General features: G+C 48.1%; 1 protein-coding gene across 3 annotated transcripts in view; it reads left to right on the forward strand.

Moving 5' to 3' along the window:
- Positions 1–17644, forward strand: part of KCNH5 (potassium voltage-gated channel subfamily H member 5) — a 628566-nt gene that overhangs the window by 583141 nt on the left and 27781 nt on the right. For all 3 annotated transcript variants that reach the window (XM_069638250.1, XM_069638247.1, XM_069638248.1), the window contains one exon: positions 9311–9507. In XM_069638250.1, the coding sequence (XP_069494351.1) occupies positions 9311–9507 (197 nt within the window). The remainder of the gene's footprint in view (positions 1–9310; positions 9508–17644) is intronic.

Raw genomic sequence — 17644 nt, forward strand, 5'->3', positions numbered from 1 at the left:
GGTTGCAGATTAATTACATTGCTTAAAAGGTTACATTTGCTGTTTGCATATTACATTTGCTTAAAGGTTACGGTTGCTATTGCTTACGTTGCTTAGGGTTAAACTTGAGGTTGCTTGCAGTAACAAACATAGCTTAAGGAAACGGTTGAAGCTAATAGATTCTTGCATTGCTTAGGATACGGTTACAGGTTACTTACATTGCTTAAAGGTTACATTTGCTGTTGCTTACAGTACTTGGGGATACGCTTGAAGATGCTTATAGTTACAAACATTGCTCAAGGGGACAGTTGCTTAATTTGCTGGTAGTTACTGTATCAAACATTGCATTGGGCAAAATGAGCAATGCGAAGCTTCAATGTTCAGTCAGGTAGCTAGCAGTGCAGCATGGCACAGTTGCAGAGAGGATATTTAGAGCTGAAGCCGTTAACTGAGATAAAGGTTCAAGAGCAGCAAGAGACTGTGAAAAATACCAATATGAAAAAGTCTCTGAGAATCGGCCAAGGGTTGCAGGGAGAGAATGGAGCATTTCAAAAAGGGTAGGTTCCAAGAGCAGCAAGGTGCTGCAAGACCCAAACAATTGGTCATATCCACAAGAGCAGCACGGCGCTGCAGGTGGGTTGAAGTTACTGGTGGTAGGATAGCTTTGTTGATACCGGCGATGGATGGAACACATAATTGAAACCAGCTGTATTGACCGGTATATAAGGCATTGCACGATCGGTCATCAGCATGGGTGGAGGTGTTAGGCGACTCCTCAAAGCAGCGGCCATTTTACCAGTGCTTTTTCATAGTGGAGCACCATTTCTGCTTGGTGTTGTATGTGGCTCTTCGCTCCTCTTCCTCTTCAGCCTGTATCCTGGTGAGCCTGCGGACCCAGTAGATGCACAGCTGGCCATTCAGGCTGCTGCCATCCACACGCACCCTGGTGAGATGATGGAATAATTGGGAAAACTGGGAAGTTTTGTTTCACTAACATGCTGCTAACGAGCCCAAAGTCACAGGTTGGGATAGTATGCCAACCAATCCGTGGGTTTGAGGGACAACCTAGCATACGATGTTGCACAGACCAGTCCACTGACATTTTGTCTGCTATAATCAGTACTGTACGCATGAAGAGGTAGTTCAAGGTGTGCCCTACAGATAAGGGGTAGCCAGTGATGCACTAATCCTTATGTGTCCTATAAGTAGACATGTTCCCTTAACCAATTTCTTCCCTCGATAGGTTTTGTATTTTGCCACGTAGAATGACGTCATAGATGATGCACATTGGGGTATAAGACCTTTGCATAATCAAGGTTAGTTGTGAGTGTGCATGCATCAGTCCGTTGCCTGTCAGTTCTCCCTGCTTTATTAAATGAGAATAAAGTATTACTTTGGCATATTACTTTAGTCTGTCCAATTATTTGGTCCGAGATCTTTATTTGTAATTCCATCTAGTACACATGACGCTTCAAGGAGCTAGAGGACACTCCGATGTCGACAAAAGGAATTCTGAAGACTGTGGTCATGTAAAGTAACAAGAAAGAACTCTTTCCAGAAAAGATGCTTGGAGGCAGGGTGCAATAGACAGTGGTAACAACATTGTTACCATGCAAGGCAGGCCGAAGGGGTTCAGGGACTGGGGTCCCCCAACTCATTCATAATATCTCCAGGGTAGGAGCGGCTTTGGCATACTCTGCTAGGCCATCTATCCCAAGTTGAGTGGGGTCCTAGTTTCCCCTTGACAGGGTCAAGCCCCTTATGCTGTCACAATGTTTTCTACGCGACCTAGACAGTTATGAGGGGTATTCCCCAACTAGATGTCATTATCCCTGGCCATAAGACTATCCGGACAGTGACTCCACCAGGCCATATGAAGGGTATTCACCAACTAGATGTCATTATCCCTGGCCATAAGACTATCCGGACAGTGACTCCACCAGGCCATATGAAGGGTATTCACCAACTAGATGTCATTATCCCTGCCCATAAGACTATCCGGACAGTGACTCAACCAGGCCATATGAAGGGTATTCACCAACTAGATGTCATTATCCCTGGCCATAAGACTATCCGGACAGTGACTCCACCAGGCCATATGAAGGGTATTCACTAACTAGATGCCATATCCCTGGCCATAAGACTATCCAGACACGGACTCCACCAGGCCATATGAAGGGTATTCACCAACTAGATGACATTATCCCTGGCCATAAGACTATCCGGACAGTGACTCCACCAGGCCATATGAAGGGTATTTACCAACTAGATGTCATTATCCCTGGCCATAAGACTATCCGGACAGTGACTCAACCAGGCCATATGAAGGGTATTCACCAACTAGATGTCATTATCCCTGGCCGTAAGACTATCCGGACAGTGACTCAACCAGGCCATATGAAGGGTATTCACCAACTAGATGTCATTATCCCTGGCCGTAAGACTATCCGGACAGTGACTCCACCAGGCCATATGAAGGGTATTCACCAACTAGATGTCATTATCCCTGGCCGTAAGACTATCCGGACAGTGACTCCACCAGGCCATATGAAGGGTATTCACCAACTAGATGTCATTATCCCTGGCCGTAAGACTATCCGGACACGGACTCCACCAGGCCATATGAAGGGTATTCACCAACTAGATATCATTATCCCTGGCCATAAGACTATCCGGACAGTGACTCCACCAGGCCATATGAAGGGTATTCACCAACTAGATGTCATTATCCCTGGCCATAAGACTATCCGGACAGGGACTCCACCAGGCCATATGAAGGGTATTTACCAACTAGATGACATTATCCCTGGCCATAAGACTATCCGGACAGTGACTCCACCAGGCCATATGAAGGGTATTCACCAACTAGATGTCATTATCCCTGGCCATAAGACTATCCGGACAGGGACTCCACCAGACCATATGAAGGGTATTTACCAACTAGATGTCATTATCCCTGGCCATAAGACTATCCGGACAGTGACTCAACCAGGCCATATGAAGGGTATTCACCAACTAGATGTCATTATCCCTGGCCATAAGACTATCCGGACAGGGACTCCACCAGACCATATGAAGGGTATTTACCAACTAGATGTCATTATCCCTGGCCATAAGACTATCCGGACAGTGACTCAACCAGGCCATATGAAGGGTATTCACCAACTAGATGTCATTATCCCTGGCCGTAAGACTATCCGGACAGTGACTCCACCAGGCCATATGAAGGGTATTCACCAACTAGATGTCATTATCCCTGGCCGTAAGACTATCCGGACAGTGACTCCACCAGGCCATATGAAGGGTATTCACCAACTAGATGACATTATCCCTGGCCGTAAGACTATCCGGACAGTGACTCCAACAGGCCATATGAAGGGTATTCACCAACTAGATGTCATTATCCCTGGCCATAAGACTATCCGGACAGTGACTCCACCAGGCCATATGAAGGGCATTGTGATGAATCCTTGAACTTCGACACTTCTCCTCGTCGGGGAGCCCCTTCCCATGAGACCAGGGGGGTGAGGCCACTACCAGATATTCCCACTGGGGGTGGTACTCAGCAGGAGAATGTTATGGGGAAGGATGGCCCCCTGCTCCCCTCCCCACGTGGGAGCAGTGACGACTATCCAAGGAGGACACGGTATACTCTACTCCAATCCCTTCACCTACACCACTCTTGCCTTGTCACCCCATGTAAATGGGTCATGTAACCAAGAACATAAATAATGGGACGAGGAAGAATCTAGTCGACCCAAGGGATAAGACAGTATAAGCACTGAAACGATGGAAGAGTCTACCCTACGCAAGGGATGACTATAGGAAAGCTACTGAGATGAGTAGGCAATGCGGAAGCATGAAGACCACTCCTGGAACCACTAGTGAACATTCTAGTGGTTCCCAAATTCCTATTGGTCAAGTCACATTCAAAATAGAAGAGGGAAAACAGGAAAAGAAGTTCAGCCCTCCCTGGAGTAGTCGCAAGCAAGTTGGCGGTGCGGCAGAGAGAATCGAGGAGGACCGGGACGTGAGGCGAGAAGGTGAAGCATCTCTCGAGGGTCAGAAGTGGAAAGACCCTTCTCCCTCTTGGAAATCAGCTGACTTACCTGATGGAGGATGGGGGACCATGCGGTCTGCGCCGGTAGAGCAGCCCAGAGGGAACCCACAGCTGCAAAGACGCAGTGGATGGAACAAAGTTGACTGAAGGCACGACAGAACGGAAGGTGAGTCCCAGGGCTGACCAGAGCCCACAGTAACGCTCCCTGAAGGTAGGGATCAGCATCGGCCTGCTGGTGGGGACATAAGAGAGGCAAGTGGCCCAGATAAGAACAGGTGAAGATACCCTGGGAAGAAGGGCCGAGAAAATAGCATGGGAAAAAGGCTGTGGGAAAGTAAGATGTGAAACAGTACAGGTCTGGGACCCGGAAAATTCATCAGTCATCTTCATAGTCGCAGTTAACAAGGTCTGCCACACTACCAGCAGAGAATCCTATGGCTCTGGGACCCACACCCACAAGACTGAAAGCCATGTCTACGTTGGGGAGAAGTGTACAAATCATAGAAAGAGGCCAGGGGAAGGGAGTCACTCCTGCTGGAGTTGTGAACTGTAAAGTAAGCCTGAGAAACAGCCAGGGGAAGGGAGATGTTCCCCCCCTGGTGCTGTGATGTGTGAAGTAAACCAAGAAAGGTCGGGAAGGGAGTCATTCCCCCTGCTGATGTGAACTGTAAAGTAAGTCTGAGAAACAGCCAGGGGAAGGGAGACGTTCCCCCTGGTGCTGTGAACTATAAAGTAAGCTGAGAAACAGCGAGGGGAAGGCAGACATTCACCCTGGTGTTGTGAACTGTGATTAAAGTAAAAGCCAAGCGAGAGACTGAGACTGAGAAAAGGCCACGAAAGGGGGTGGAGGACATTCTCCATGGTGTTGCGAACTGGCATTGTGAAAATGCTAAGAACAAAATACCAGGAGCAGGGAGGCATTCTCCAGGAACCCAGTAGTGAAGGAATAACTATGTGCAATAAGGAATGTTGATGTTTGAATTGGAACTTTACCGTTTGAGTTTGAACTGAGAACTTTACTGCTTTTTAGCATTTCGTCCTGGAACTGGTTCTATATAGCTTTCACGGCCCAGCTGGGGGACGGACATGGGCTTTAACGGCCCGCCAGCCCGAGCTTTGGTAGGCTCGAGCGAAACGAGGGCCTCAGCTTGGGCTGCAGGCCGTTCAAGCCCACGGGGCGTGAAAGCTATTTGCACCCCTGGTTTTACCAGGGTGCGGATAGTTCATTTCTTTTCCATCCCACGGGTGATCAGGACATTGGGAGCTCATCTCTTGTTGGAGGAGAAAACTGTTAAAAAATGACTGACACCATTGAAATGGAAAAGAGACTTGGTCCTTTTTCAGATGACAGCGGCCACTGAAAACATGTTCCAAAATGGCCACTATATCCGAATACCTAGTCCCTGTTCTATTTCAATGGCGGCAACCAGACGGGAGGAGATTGGGGATCAGAACGCAAGGGGAAGGGGAATCTGGTAATTTGGGGAATGTGGAGGCAACAGGGAAAGGCTCCCTGTTGCCTCCCCATGTTAGAAAAGAAAAAAAAGCACCACCCGGGGAAGGGCCTCGGGCAGGGATTTTTTATTCTCACCCACTGTTCCAGCCACTTGATTGGTTTGCTCACCCTCCCCGGGTGCAAATGCGATTTCATCGGTTTCATTTCGTTGTGGAAGATTTTATTGAACTCCTTTTTTTAATATAGGACATTTTACCGCAAATGTATGTGGGTGGAGACCCATGCAGCCCCCTCCCCATTCCCCCTAACTTTATTAATACCCTAACCCCCTCCCTACCACCCCCCACCATTTGCTTGGAAAGGGGTTGAGACCTGGGGAAGAGAGCCATTCCTTCAGGTAAAGATCCCACCGAACAATTGGAACTGTGATCCGTTGTCCAGAAGAAGGGAGCTACTAGCTCTTTAATTTTGTGTAAGGGACAGAAGTACGTTTTTGACACAGGACAGTGGAATCGTCATTTACACGGACATCCTGACCAAATCCTTAGTATTTTATTTGAGCTAGGGAAACCCCCTCTTAGAGTTAGGGAGAGGAGGGTTTTCTCTTTATTACTGGTATAATACAAGTTTAGGCCAACAACCATGCCACCTGTGTGTCAGTCCTCCCCTTCTGCACCCTTACAGTATTCAGAATTGGACGCCATTATCCCTGGCCATAAGGTTATGTAGACATTGGCGTTCGTCACTTGAAGGACAAGTCATTGATAGAAATGTTGTTGGAGGAAAGCAACTCGGAAAAATACATGCACTCATGCCTAGAAGGACAATCAAGCTACTAAATAAAATAACCTTAAAAAGTAAGAGGAAATGAGGTGAAGCACCAAGAAGAGAGAAATACAGAAAGACCATCTAGGAACATCTTTGCTGGGCTGGGAGGACGAGAACATAGAAGAATCTGAATCATTTTATTATGGTTCACTGCTGAGAATGAAACCCCCCCGAGTGTCCAGTCTGCACATCATTTCTTTTTACCAAACACCTTTACACTCCTTATTAAGCAATTTTACTTGGGTATATACACTTAGTGTATTGAATAAATACAGAGTTTATATGGTTGGCCTAAGACACTGAAAATTCAAAGAGGCTGAAGGGTTCTCACAGTGTTAGCCAAACTGGATTACTTTAACGCCATTCTCTCCGGTACCTCCACCAAAAATATTGCCAAACTTCAACTTATCCAAAATAATGCCCTTCAGGCTGTTTTGGGCATGAAGCAAATGGACCACATCTTGCAACCAAGACAAGAGGCCCACTGGCTGTACATCAACGCTCGTATTGAGTTTAAAATTCTCTAAATTCCTCACTGGTGCAAACATAACACTGCACCTACCTTCCTCAATGTAAGAAACCTGAAGGTGTCTCACTCGCTAGTCTCCAGCGATCTGTCATCCAGGTGGCCAGGACACAGCCATCGCTATTGGATCCAGATCCTGAGGGTGGACAAAGTGCTGGAGTATCACCTGGATGGGGGGGGGTCTTCGGGGAGTGGAAGGGGGACACTGAACTGTGAGACGCAGTATCACCTTCCTTATGACACCTTTTCCCCATCCTGTCCAATGGGATATTTAGAAACTATACCCCCCCCTTCCTACACGAACACTTTCTCACATCATGAGCGACAACGGACAAACACCAGAGCCGTTTATATGACATGTCCCTATTTAAGGGTCAGGCAGAGTCGGGTAATTGCTGATAGCTACACACACAACTGACGCCCCTTTCCCTTCCCCATAGGAATAAAAGGCAGAGCACGAGAGCACACTCTGAGCAAGACCGAAGCAGCTACTCCGGGACGGCATTTCAAACAGAGGAGAAAGGCGGTGAGACCTGAAGGGACGACCAGGAGGGAATTGCCCTTGCCCTTTTCAACCCAGACCTGCAAAGCCTCAGAGAAAGGATCCGTAAGACCGGGAATCGCAAAAGGCGAGTGGTGTGATGGACGCCAGCGGTACATAGGACCCTCCCACACTGATAGACAGGGCAGGGAGAAGCGATTTCCATTGTGGTACAGTCCTTGACTCCAGCGGCAAAAGAAACGCCAATGAGTTCAGCACAGCCAGTGAGTCGAAAGAAACTGATATTGGACCGGGCTGTGTTAGGCTCAAGGTTGCAGTGGGAACATTGTATAAGAAGAAAGAAGAGAATAGACAGAGGTCTCTTGAGTAAAATTGGTACAAGTAACAGAGTGGTCCGGCGCCACGTGGGTGCTCATTCGAAGGACTCTAACTGGTACCCCTCACCTGAACAATGAGAATGAAGCAAGGCTAATATTATGGAAACTACAAGGACCAAGATGCCTTATGGGAGGCCTCCGTGAGGTGTCAAAGCGGTCATATGAGGGTCAAGCCAAAACCCTTGTACAGTTGAAATTCTTTGACGCGTTGTGGAAGTAACGTGACCTGTGTAAATGAAGAGAAAGCTAAGAAAAGTGAATCCTGTAGTGTGATAAAACTAAGTGAACTGTGATAACCCAACTGAGGGATGCCTGCGAATTGGGGTGAATAGTGACACACCCGTGAACATTGTGACGACAAGCGTGAACCCGACTGAGGGATGTCCACAGTGAATTGTTGGTCTGAGCCCAACTGAGGGACGCTAACGTTGAGAGATTGATCAGTGCCCGGCTGAGGGGGGATCCAAGGGTGAAGAGTAACCGCCCGACGTGCCGATTAACAGAAGGGACTTTTGTTGCGTCGATTATGATACATCAGCCCTCTGAAGCAAGAGACTTTGCATAGAAGAGACTTGGGCAGAGAAGGCCTCGATATTGAGAAAAGGAACTGTAAGCACGTGCCAGAGAAGCCCAGGAGTGTGCTGTGCTCAAGAGTCCCACCTTGCCACGTGTTAAAAACGTGGGGAAGGGAGACCTCGGCCATAACATCCTGACTTATCATTTTGCGAACACTTCTTTCTTTTCCTGGGAACATTATCCCACAATATTTTGTAGCATAGCGGTAAGGATTGGCAATAGTTATTTTTTCTTTTTGTATAGGCCCTTCGAGGAGATTGGGTCCTCCTACGTATTCCATATCGCTCATAGATATGGGATATGTCGTCGGAACGTTACCAGGTAAGAGAGTCATTTGTTCTTTTATTTGTCTAGACTCCATTAGGACTGTTTTATTATTATTATTTGATGGTCATAGCTTGCTCCCATTTTAGATTTAGGTTTAGATTAGGCGTTTATCTCACCCATTTTAGTTTAATAAACACCCTTGAACTGTGCTCACTTATGTTTGTCTTGCTTTGATACCATGCCTTCCTTACACTCAACCAATGCATTTCCTAAAGCGCCAAACCACACTGCCCACACTCCCCCTCTACCATGACCTTAGTCACGCCCAGATGCATCAGAAAAAGTGCAGGTGGAGCTAGCTTCACAGTTATTGCTCCCACGCTCTGAAACACTCGTACTTCCTACATCCAAGATGAGCCATCATACCTAGCTTGTCAATTTGTTTTTAAAAAAACCCTGAAAACTGTGCTGTTTAACAAATATGTATAAGACTTTTCCCAACTACTATGTCATGACTGTAAATAAGTATCCACTAGCGCCGTGATACTTCCGGGTCTGGGTCTGGAAGCGATCAACAAATAAAATAAATAAATAAACAGCAGTTAGGAAAATAAAGACCGTTTCTACATTTCTTCAGTATATTTTGTATTTGCGATTACATTCCAATGCCTGATTTTCAGTTTAAAGTAGGCATTTTAGGCGATGTATTCTTAAAGAGGTCTTCTCGACACTTCTGCAGGTAAAGGCGACGTGTTTGGGGATGTGTTTTGGAAAGAGACCTCGCTCGCCCATGCGTGTGCCAATGTGCGCGCGCTCACCTACTGTGATCTACACATCATAAAGCGAGAAGCCTTGCTGAAGGTTTTGGACTTCTACACAGCATTTGCAAACTCCTTCTCAAGAAATCTCACACTCACATGCAATCTGCGAAAGAGGGTAAGTCGTTTATAACTTTACAATGTTGAATGAGTGTCTGCCTTTTCAGATCCCCCTCTCTACACACATAGCCACATAGCCACACCTTGAAACCCTGACACAAATAAAAAAGAACCTTTATCCTTTTGAAGAGCATGTGGCACTGAGGCCTGAATGCCCCAGGAAATGGCTGCAACCCCCGTTGCCCCCTCTCATTTCTCGTCCCTGTCCTCCTTGCCATTCTTTGCTCAATGTTGTGATATAAGGTATGGTTTCCTTATAGTTTATTTGAAAATGGCATTGGTGAAAGCTGCTTGTGAGTTAACGTTTTCCGTAATGCAATAGCTTGCATTTTGACCACTGCTTGTAGTGTTCTCATTATTGTGAAATATGGCATTTCATCTGCGTGGTCTTTAACTGTTACCCTCGTTCTGAGCCCACTTTCATGGGAAGCAAGACTCTGATTACGTGCCAGTAATCGTCAGTAAACTGGGTGCCAATCCTCAGAGTCAATATCCTCTGAGGTACTGTCTTGTCCAGGAAACAGGCAATCACAATTGCACATCCCTGTCTCGATATAAAGCACCTGACCAATCACAATGGCACATCCCTGTCTCGGTAAAAAGCACCTGACCAATCACAATGGCACATCCTGACCAATCACAATGGCACATCCCTGTCTCGGTATAAAGCACCTGACCAATCACAATAGCACATCCCAGTCTCGGTATAAAGCACCTGACCAATCACAATGGCACATCCCAGTCTCGGTACGAAGCAGCTGACCAATCACAATGCCACATCCCAGTCTCGGTATAAAGCACCCGACCAATCACAATGGCACATCCCAGTCTCGGTACAAAGCACCTGACCAATCACAATGGCACATCCCAGTCTCGGTACGAAGCAGCTGACCAATCACAATGGCACATCCCAGTCTCGGTACGAAACACCTGACCAATCACAATGGCACATCCCAGTCTCGGTATAAAGCACCCGACCAATCACAATGGCACATCCCAGTCTCGGTATAAAGCACCTGACCAACACAATGGCATATCCTAGTCTTGGTATAAAGCACTCGACCAATCCAAATGGCACATCCCAGTCTCGGTACGAAGCAGCTGACCAATCACAATGGCACATCCCAGTCTCGGTATAAAACACCTGACCAATCACAATGGCACATCTCAGTCTCGATATAAAGCACCTGACCAATCACAATGGCACATCTCAGTCTCGGTATAAAGCACCTGACCAATCACAATGGCACATCCCAGTCTCGGTATAAAGCACCTGACCAATCACAATGGCACATCCCAGTCTCGATATAAAGCACCTGACCAATCACAATGGCACATCCCTGTCTCGGTATAAAGCACTGACCAATCACAATGGCACATCCCAGTCTCGGTACGAAGCAGCTGACCAATCACAATGGCACATCCCAGTCTCGGTACGAAACACCTGACCAATCACATTGGCACATCCCAGTCTCGGTATAAAGCACCTGACCAATCACAATGGCACATCCCAGTCTCGGTACGAAGCAGCTGACCAATCACAATGGCACATACCAGTCTCGGTATAAAGCACCTGACCAATCACAATGGCACATCCCAGTCTCGGTACAAAGCACCCGACCAATCACAATGGCACATCCCAGTCTCGGTATAAAGCACCCGACCAATCACAATGGCACATCCCAGTCTCGGTATAAAGCACCCAACCAATCACAATGGCACATCCCAGTCTCGGTATAAAGCACCCGACCAATCACAATGGCACATCCCAGTCTCGGTACGAAGCAGCTGACCAATCACAATGGCACATCCCAGTCTCGATATAAAGCACCTGACCAATCACAATGGCACATCCCTGTCTCGGTACGAAGCAGCTGTCCAATCACAATGGCACATCCCAGTCTCGGTATAAAGCACCTGACCAATCACAATGGCACATCCCAGTCTCGATATAAAGCACCTGACCAATCACAATGGCACATCCCTGTCTCGGTATAAAGCACCTGACCAATCACAATGGCACATCCCAGTCTCGGTACGAAGCAGCTGACCAATCACAATGGCACATCCCAGTCTCGATATAAAGCACCTGACCAATCACAATGGCACATCCCTGTCTCGGTATAAATCACCTGACCAATCACAATGGCACATCCCAGTCTCGGTACGAAGCAGCTGACCAATCACAATGGCACATCCCAGTCTCGATATAAAGCACCTGACCAATCACAATGGCACATCCCAGTCTCGGTATAAAGCACCTGACCAATCACAATGGCACATCCCAGCCTCGATATAAAGCACCTGACTAATCACAATGGCACATCCCTGTCTCGGTATAAAGCATCTGACCAATCACAATGGCACATCCCAGTCTCGGTATAAAGCACCTGACCAATCACAATGGCACATCGCAGTCTCGGTATAAAGCACCTGACCAATCACAATGGCACATCCCTGTCTTGGTACGAAGCACACCCGACCAGTCACAATGGCACATCCCAGTCTCGGTATAAAGCACCTGACCAATCACAATGGCACATCCCAGCCTCGATATAAAGTACCTGACCAATCACAATGGCACATCCCGGTCTCGGTATAAAGCACCTGACCAATCACAATGGCACATCCTGACCAATCACAATGGCACATCCCTGTCTCGGTATAAAGCACCTGACCAATCACAATAGCACATCCCAGTCTCGGTATAAAGCACCTGACCAATCACAATGGCACATCCCAGTCTCGGTACGAAGCAGCTGACCAATCACAATGGGACATCCCAGTCTCGGTATAAAGCACCCGACCAATCACAATGGCACATCCCAGTCTCAGTACAAAGCACCTGACCAATCACAATGGCACATCCCAGTCTCGGTACGAAGCAGCTGACCAATCACAATGGCACATCCCAGTCTCGGTACGAATCAGCTGACCAATCACAATGGCACATCCCAGTCTCGGTACGAAACACCTGACAAATCACAATGGCACATCCCAGGCTCGGTATAAAGCACCCGACCAATCACAATGGCACATCCCAGTCTCGGTATAAAGCACCTGACCGACACAATGGCATATCCTAGTCTTGGTATAAAGCACCCGACCAATCACAATGGCACATCCCAGTCTCGGTACGAAGCAGCTGACCAATCACAATGGCACATCCCAGTCTCGGTATAAAGCACCTGACCAATCACAATGGCACATCTCAGTCTCGATATAAAGCACCTGACCAATCACAATGGCACATCCCTGTCTCGGTATAAAGCACCCGACCAATCACAATGGCACATCCCAGTCTCGGTATAAAGCACCTGACCAATCACAATGGCACATCCCAGCCTCGATATAAAGCACCTGACCAATCACAATGGCACATCCCAGTCTCGGTATAAAGCACCTGACCAATCACAATGGCACATCCCTGTCTTGGTATAAAGCACCCGACCAATCACAATGGCACATCCCAGTCTCGGTATAAAGCACCTGACCAATCACAATGGCACATCTCAGTCTCGGTATAAAGCACCTGACCAATCACAATGGCACATCCCAGTCTCGGTATAAAGCACCTGACCAATCACAATGGCACATCCCAGTCTCGATATAAAGCACCTGACCAATCACAATGGCACATCCCTGTCTCGGTATAAAGCACCGACCAATCACAATGGCACATCCCAGTCTCGGTACGAAGCAGCTGACCAATCACAATGGCACATCCCAGTCTCGGTACGAAACACCTGACCAATCACATTGGCACATCCCAGTCTCGGTATAAAGCACCTGACCAATCACAATGGCACATCCCAGTCTCGGTACGAAGCAGCTGACCAATCACAATGGCACATACCAGTCTCGGTATAAAGCACCTGACCAATCACAATGGCACATCCCAGTCTCGGTACAAAGCACCCGACCAATCACAATGGCACATCCCAGTCTCGGTATAAAGCACCCGACCAATCACAATGGCACATCCCAGTCTCGGTATAAAGCACCCAACCAATCACAATGGCACATCCCAGTCTCGGTATAAAGCACCCGACCAATCACAATGGCACATCCCAGTCTCGGTACGAAGCAGCTGACCAATCACAATGGCACATCCCAGTCTCGATATAAAGCACCTGACCAATCACAATGGCACATCCCTGTCTCGGTACGAAGCAGCTGTCCAATCACAATGGCACATCCCAGTCTCGGTATAAAGCACCTGACCAATCACAATGGCACATCCCAGTCTCGATATAAAGCACCTGACCAATCACAATGGCACATCCCTGTCTCGGTATAAAGCACCTGACCAATCACAATGGCACATCCCAGTCTCGGTACGAAGCAGCTGACCAATCACAATGGCACATCCCAGTCTCGATATAAAGCACCTGACCAATCACAATGGCACATCCCTGTCTCGGTATAAATCACCTGACCAATCACAATGGCACATCCCAGTCTCGGTACGAAGCAGCTGACCAATCACAATGGCACATCCCAGTCTCGATATAAAGCACCTGACCAATCACAATGGCACATCCCAGTCTCGGTATAAAGCACCTGACCAATCACAATGGCACATCCCAGCCTCGATATAAAGCACCTGACTAATCACAATGGCACATCCCTGTCTCGGTATAAAGCATCTGACCAATCACAATGGCACATCCCAGTCTCGGTATAAAGCACCTGACCAATCACAATGGCACATCGCAGTCTCGGTATAAAGCACCTGACCAATCACAATGGCACATCCCTGTCTTGGTACGAAGCACACCCGACCAGTCACAATGGCACATCCCAGTCTCGGTATAAAGCACCTGACCAATCACAATGGCACATCCCAGCCTCGATATAAAGTACCTGACCAATCACAATGGCACATCCCGGTCTCGGTATAAAGCACCTGACCAATCACAATGACACATCCTGACCAATCACAATGGCACATCCCTGTCTCGGTATAAAGCACCTGACCAATCACAATAGCACATCCCAGTCTCGGTATAAAGCACCTGACCAATCACAATGGCACATCCCAGTCTCGGTACGAAGCAGCTGACCAATCACAATGGGACATCCCAGTCTCGGTATAAAGCACCCGACCAATCACAATGGCACATCCCAGTCTCAGTACAAAGCACCTGACCAATCACAATGGCACATCCCAGTCTCGGTACGAAGCAGCTGACCAATCACAATGGCACATCCCAGTCTCGGTACGAATCAGCTGACCAATCACAATGGCACATCCCAGGCTCGGTATAAAGCACCCGACCAATCACAATGGCACATCCCAGTCTCGGTATAAAGCACCTGACCGACACAATGGCATATCCTAGTCTTGGTATAAAGCACCCGACCAATCACAATGGCACATCCCAGTCTCGGTACGAAGCAGCTGACCAATCACAATGGCACATCCCAGTCTCGGTATAAAGCACCTGACCAATCACAATGGCACATCTCAGTCTCGATATAAAGCACCTGACCAATCACAATGGCACATCCCTGTCTTGGTATAAAGCACCTGACCAATCACAATGGCACATCCCAGTCTCGGTATAAAGCACCTGACCAATCACAATGGCACATCCCAGTCTCGATATAAAGCACCTGACCAATCACAATGGCACATCCCTGTCTCGGTATAAAGCACCGACCAATCACAATGGCACATCCCAGTCCCGGTACGAAGCAGCTGACCAATCACAATGGCACATCCCAGTCTCGATATAAAGCACCTGACCAATCACAATGGCACATCCCTGTCTCGGTATAAATCACCTGACCAATCACAATGGCACATCCCAGTCTCGGTACGAAGCAGCTGTCCAATCACAATGGCACATCCCAGTCTCAGTACGAAACACCTGACCAATCACAATGGCACATCCCAGTCTCGGTATAAAGCACCCGACCAATCACAATGGCACATCCCAGTCTCAGTATAAAGCACCGACCAATCACAATTGCACATCCCAGTCTCGATATAAAGCACCTGACCAATCGCAATGGCACATCCCAGTCTCGGTATAAAGCACCTGACCAATCACAATGGCAGATCCCAGTCTCTATATAAAGCACCTGACCAATCACAATGGCACATCCCAGTCTCGATATAAAGCACCTGACCAATCACAATGGCACATCCCTGTCTCGGTATAAAGCACCTGACCAATCACAATGGCACATCCCAGTCTCTGTATAAAACACCTGACCAATCACAATGGCACATCCCAGCCTCGATATAAAGCACCTGACCAATCACAATGGCACATCCCTGTTTCGGTATAAAGCACCTGACCAATCACAATGGCACATCCCAGTCTCGGTATAAAGCACCTGACCAATCACAATGGCACATCCCAGTCTCTGTATAAAGCACCTGACCAATCACAATGGCACATCCCTGTCTCGGTATAAATCACCTGACCAATCACAATGGCACATCCCAGTCTCGGTACGAAGCAGCTGTCCAATCACAATGGCACATCCCAGTCTCAGTACGAAACACCTGACCAATCACAATGGCACATCCCAGTCTCGGTATAAAGCACCCGACCAATCACAATGGCACATCCCAGTCTCAGTATAAAGCACCGACCAATCACAATTGCACATCCCAGTCTCGATATAAAGCACCTGACCAATCACAATGGCACATCCCAGTCTCGGTATAAAGCACCTGACCAATCACAATGGCACATCCCAGCCTCGATATAAAGCACCTGACCAATCACAATGGCACATCCCAGTCTCGGTATAAAGCACCTGACCAATCACAATGGCACATCCCTGTCTTGGTATAAAGCACCTGACCAATCACAATGGCACATCCCAGTCTCGGTACAAAGCACCTGACCAATCACAATAGCACATCTCAGTCTCGGTACGAAGCAGCTGACCAATCACAATGGCACATCCCAGTCTCAGTATAAAGCACCTGACCAATCACAATGGCACATCCCAGTCTCCGTATAAAGCACCTGACCCAATCACAAATATTCAAGATTTGAAAAAACGTGCCACAAAGAAGGTTGGTGGGAAATGACCCAGGATGGTGAAATGAAATGAATCCAAGCGTAAGCACGTGTCCGCCTACCACACCACACCGCAGTGCCTCCCATAGGGCTACAGCGGGCAGTGCTACGTCTTCAACTGACCCCCCCCTAGTAGCTAGATGTCAGCCGTGGAACAGACATAACCCACAGGTGAACCAGGCTGCTAAGTGATTACTAGCACTACCATCAACCCACGGTCTCAGAGGAATTGCTACCATAAGCACAATACTCCTCCTGGCCAGGGGGAAGACACAAATCCAGGCAACAAAGAAGTCATCTTAGCAATGAATGAACATGACAAAAAAAACTAAGAGGTGACTTTCAACCAAGGCTAATCCAAACTGATCTTTGAGGGGGCTTAATGTCACACACCGATATAAAGAAGCAACCCTGGCTGCATTCATCCGCTTCATCACTCCTAGCAGTGACCTGGCTGCATACATCTGCTTCATCACTCCTAGCAGTGACCTGGCTGCATACACCGCTTCATCACTCCTAGCAGTGACCTGGCTGCATACATCGCTTCGTCACCCCTAGCAGTGACCTGGCTGCATACACCCGCTTCATCACCCCTAGCAGTGACCTGGCTGCATACACCCGCTTCATCACCCCTAGCAGTGACCTGGCTGCATACACCCGCTTCATCACCCCTAGCAGTGACCTGGCTGCATACACCCGCTTCATCATTCCCTGCAGTGACCTGGCTGCCTACATCCGCTTCATCACTCCTAGCAGTGACCTGGCTGCATACACCCGCTTCATCACTCCTAGCAGTGACCTGGCTGCATACATCCGCTTCATCACTCCTAGCAGTGACCTGGCTGCATACATCCGCTTCATCACTCCTAGCAGTGACCTGGCTGCATACATCCGCTTCATCACCCCTAGCAGTGACCTGGCTGCCTACATCCGCTTCATCACTCCTAGCAGTGACCTGGCTGCATACACCCTCTTCATCATTCCTAGCAGTGACCTGGCTGCATACACCCGCTTCATCACTCCAGCAGTGACCTGGCTGCATACACCGCTTCATCACTCCTAGCAGTGACCTGGCTGCATACACCCGCT

The sequence above is a fragment of the Ambystoma mexicanum genome, chromosome 14 (genome assembly GCF_040938575.1).
Source record: "Ambystoma mexicanum isolate Mex_15411 chromosome 14, UKY_AmexF1_1, whole genome shotgun sequence".
NCBI classification, from domain to species: Eukaryota; Metazoa; Chordata; class Amphibia; order Caudata; family Ambystomatidae; genus Ambystoma; species Ambystoma mexicanum.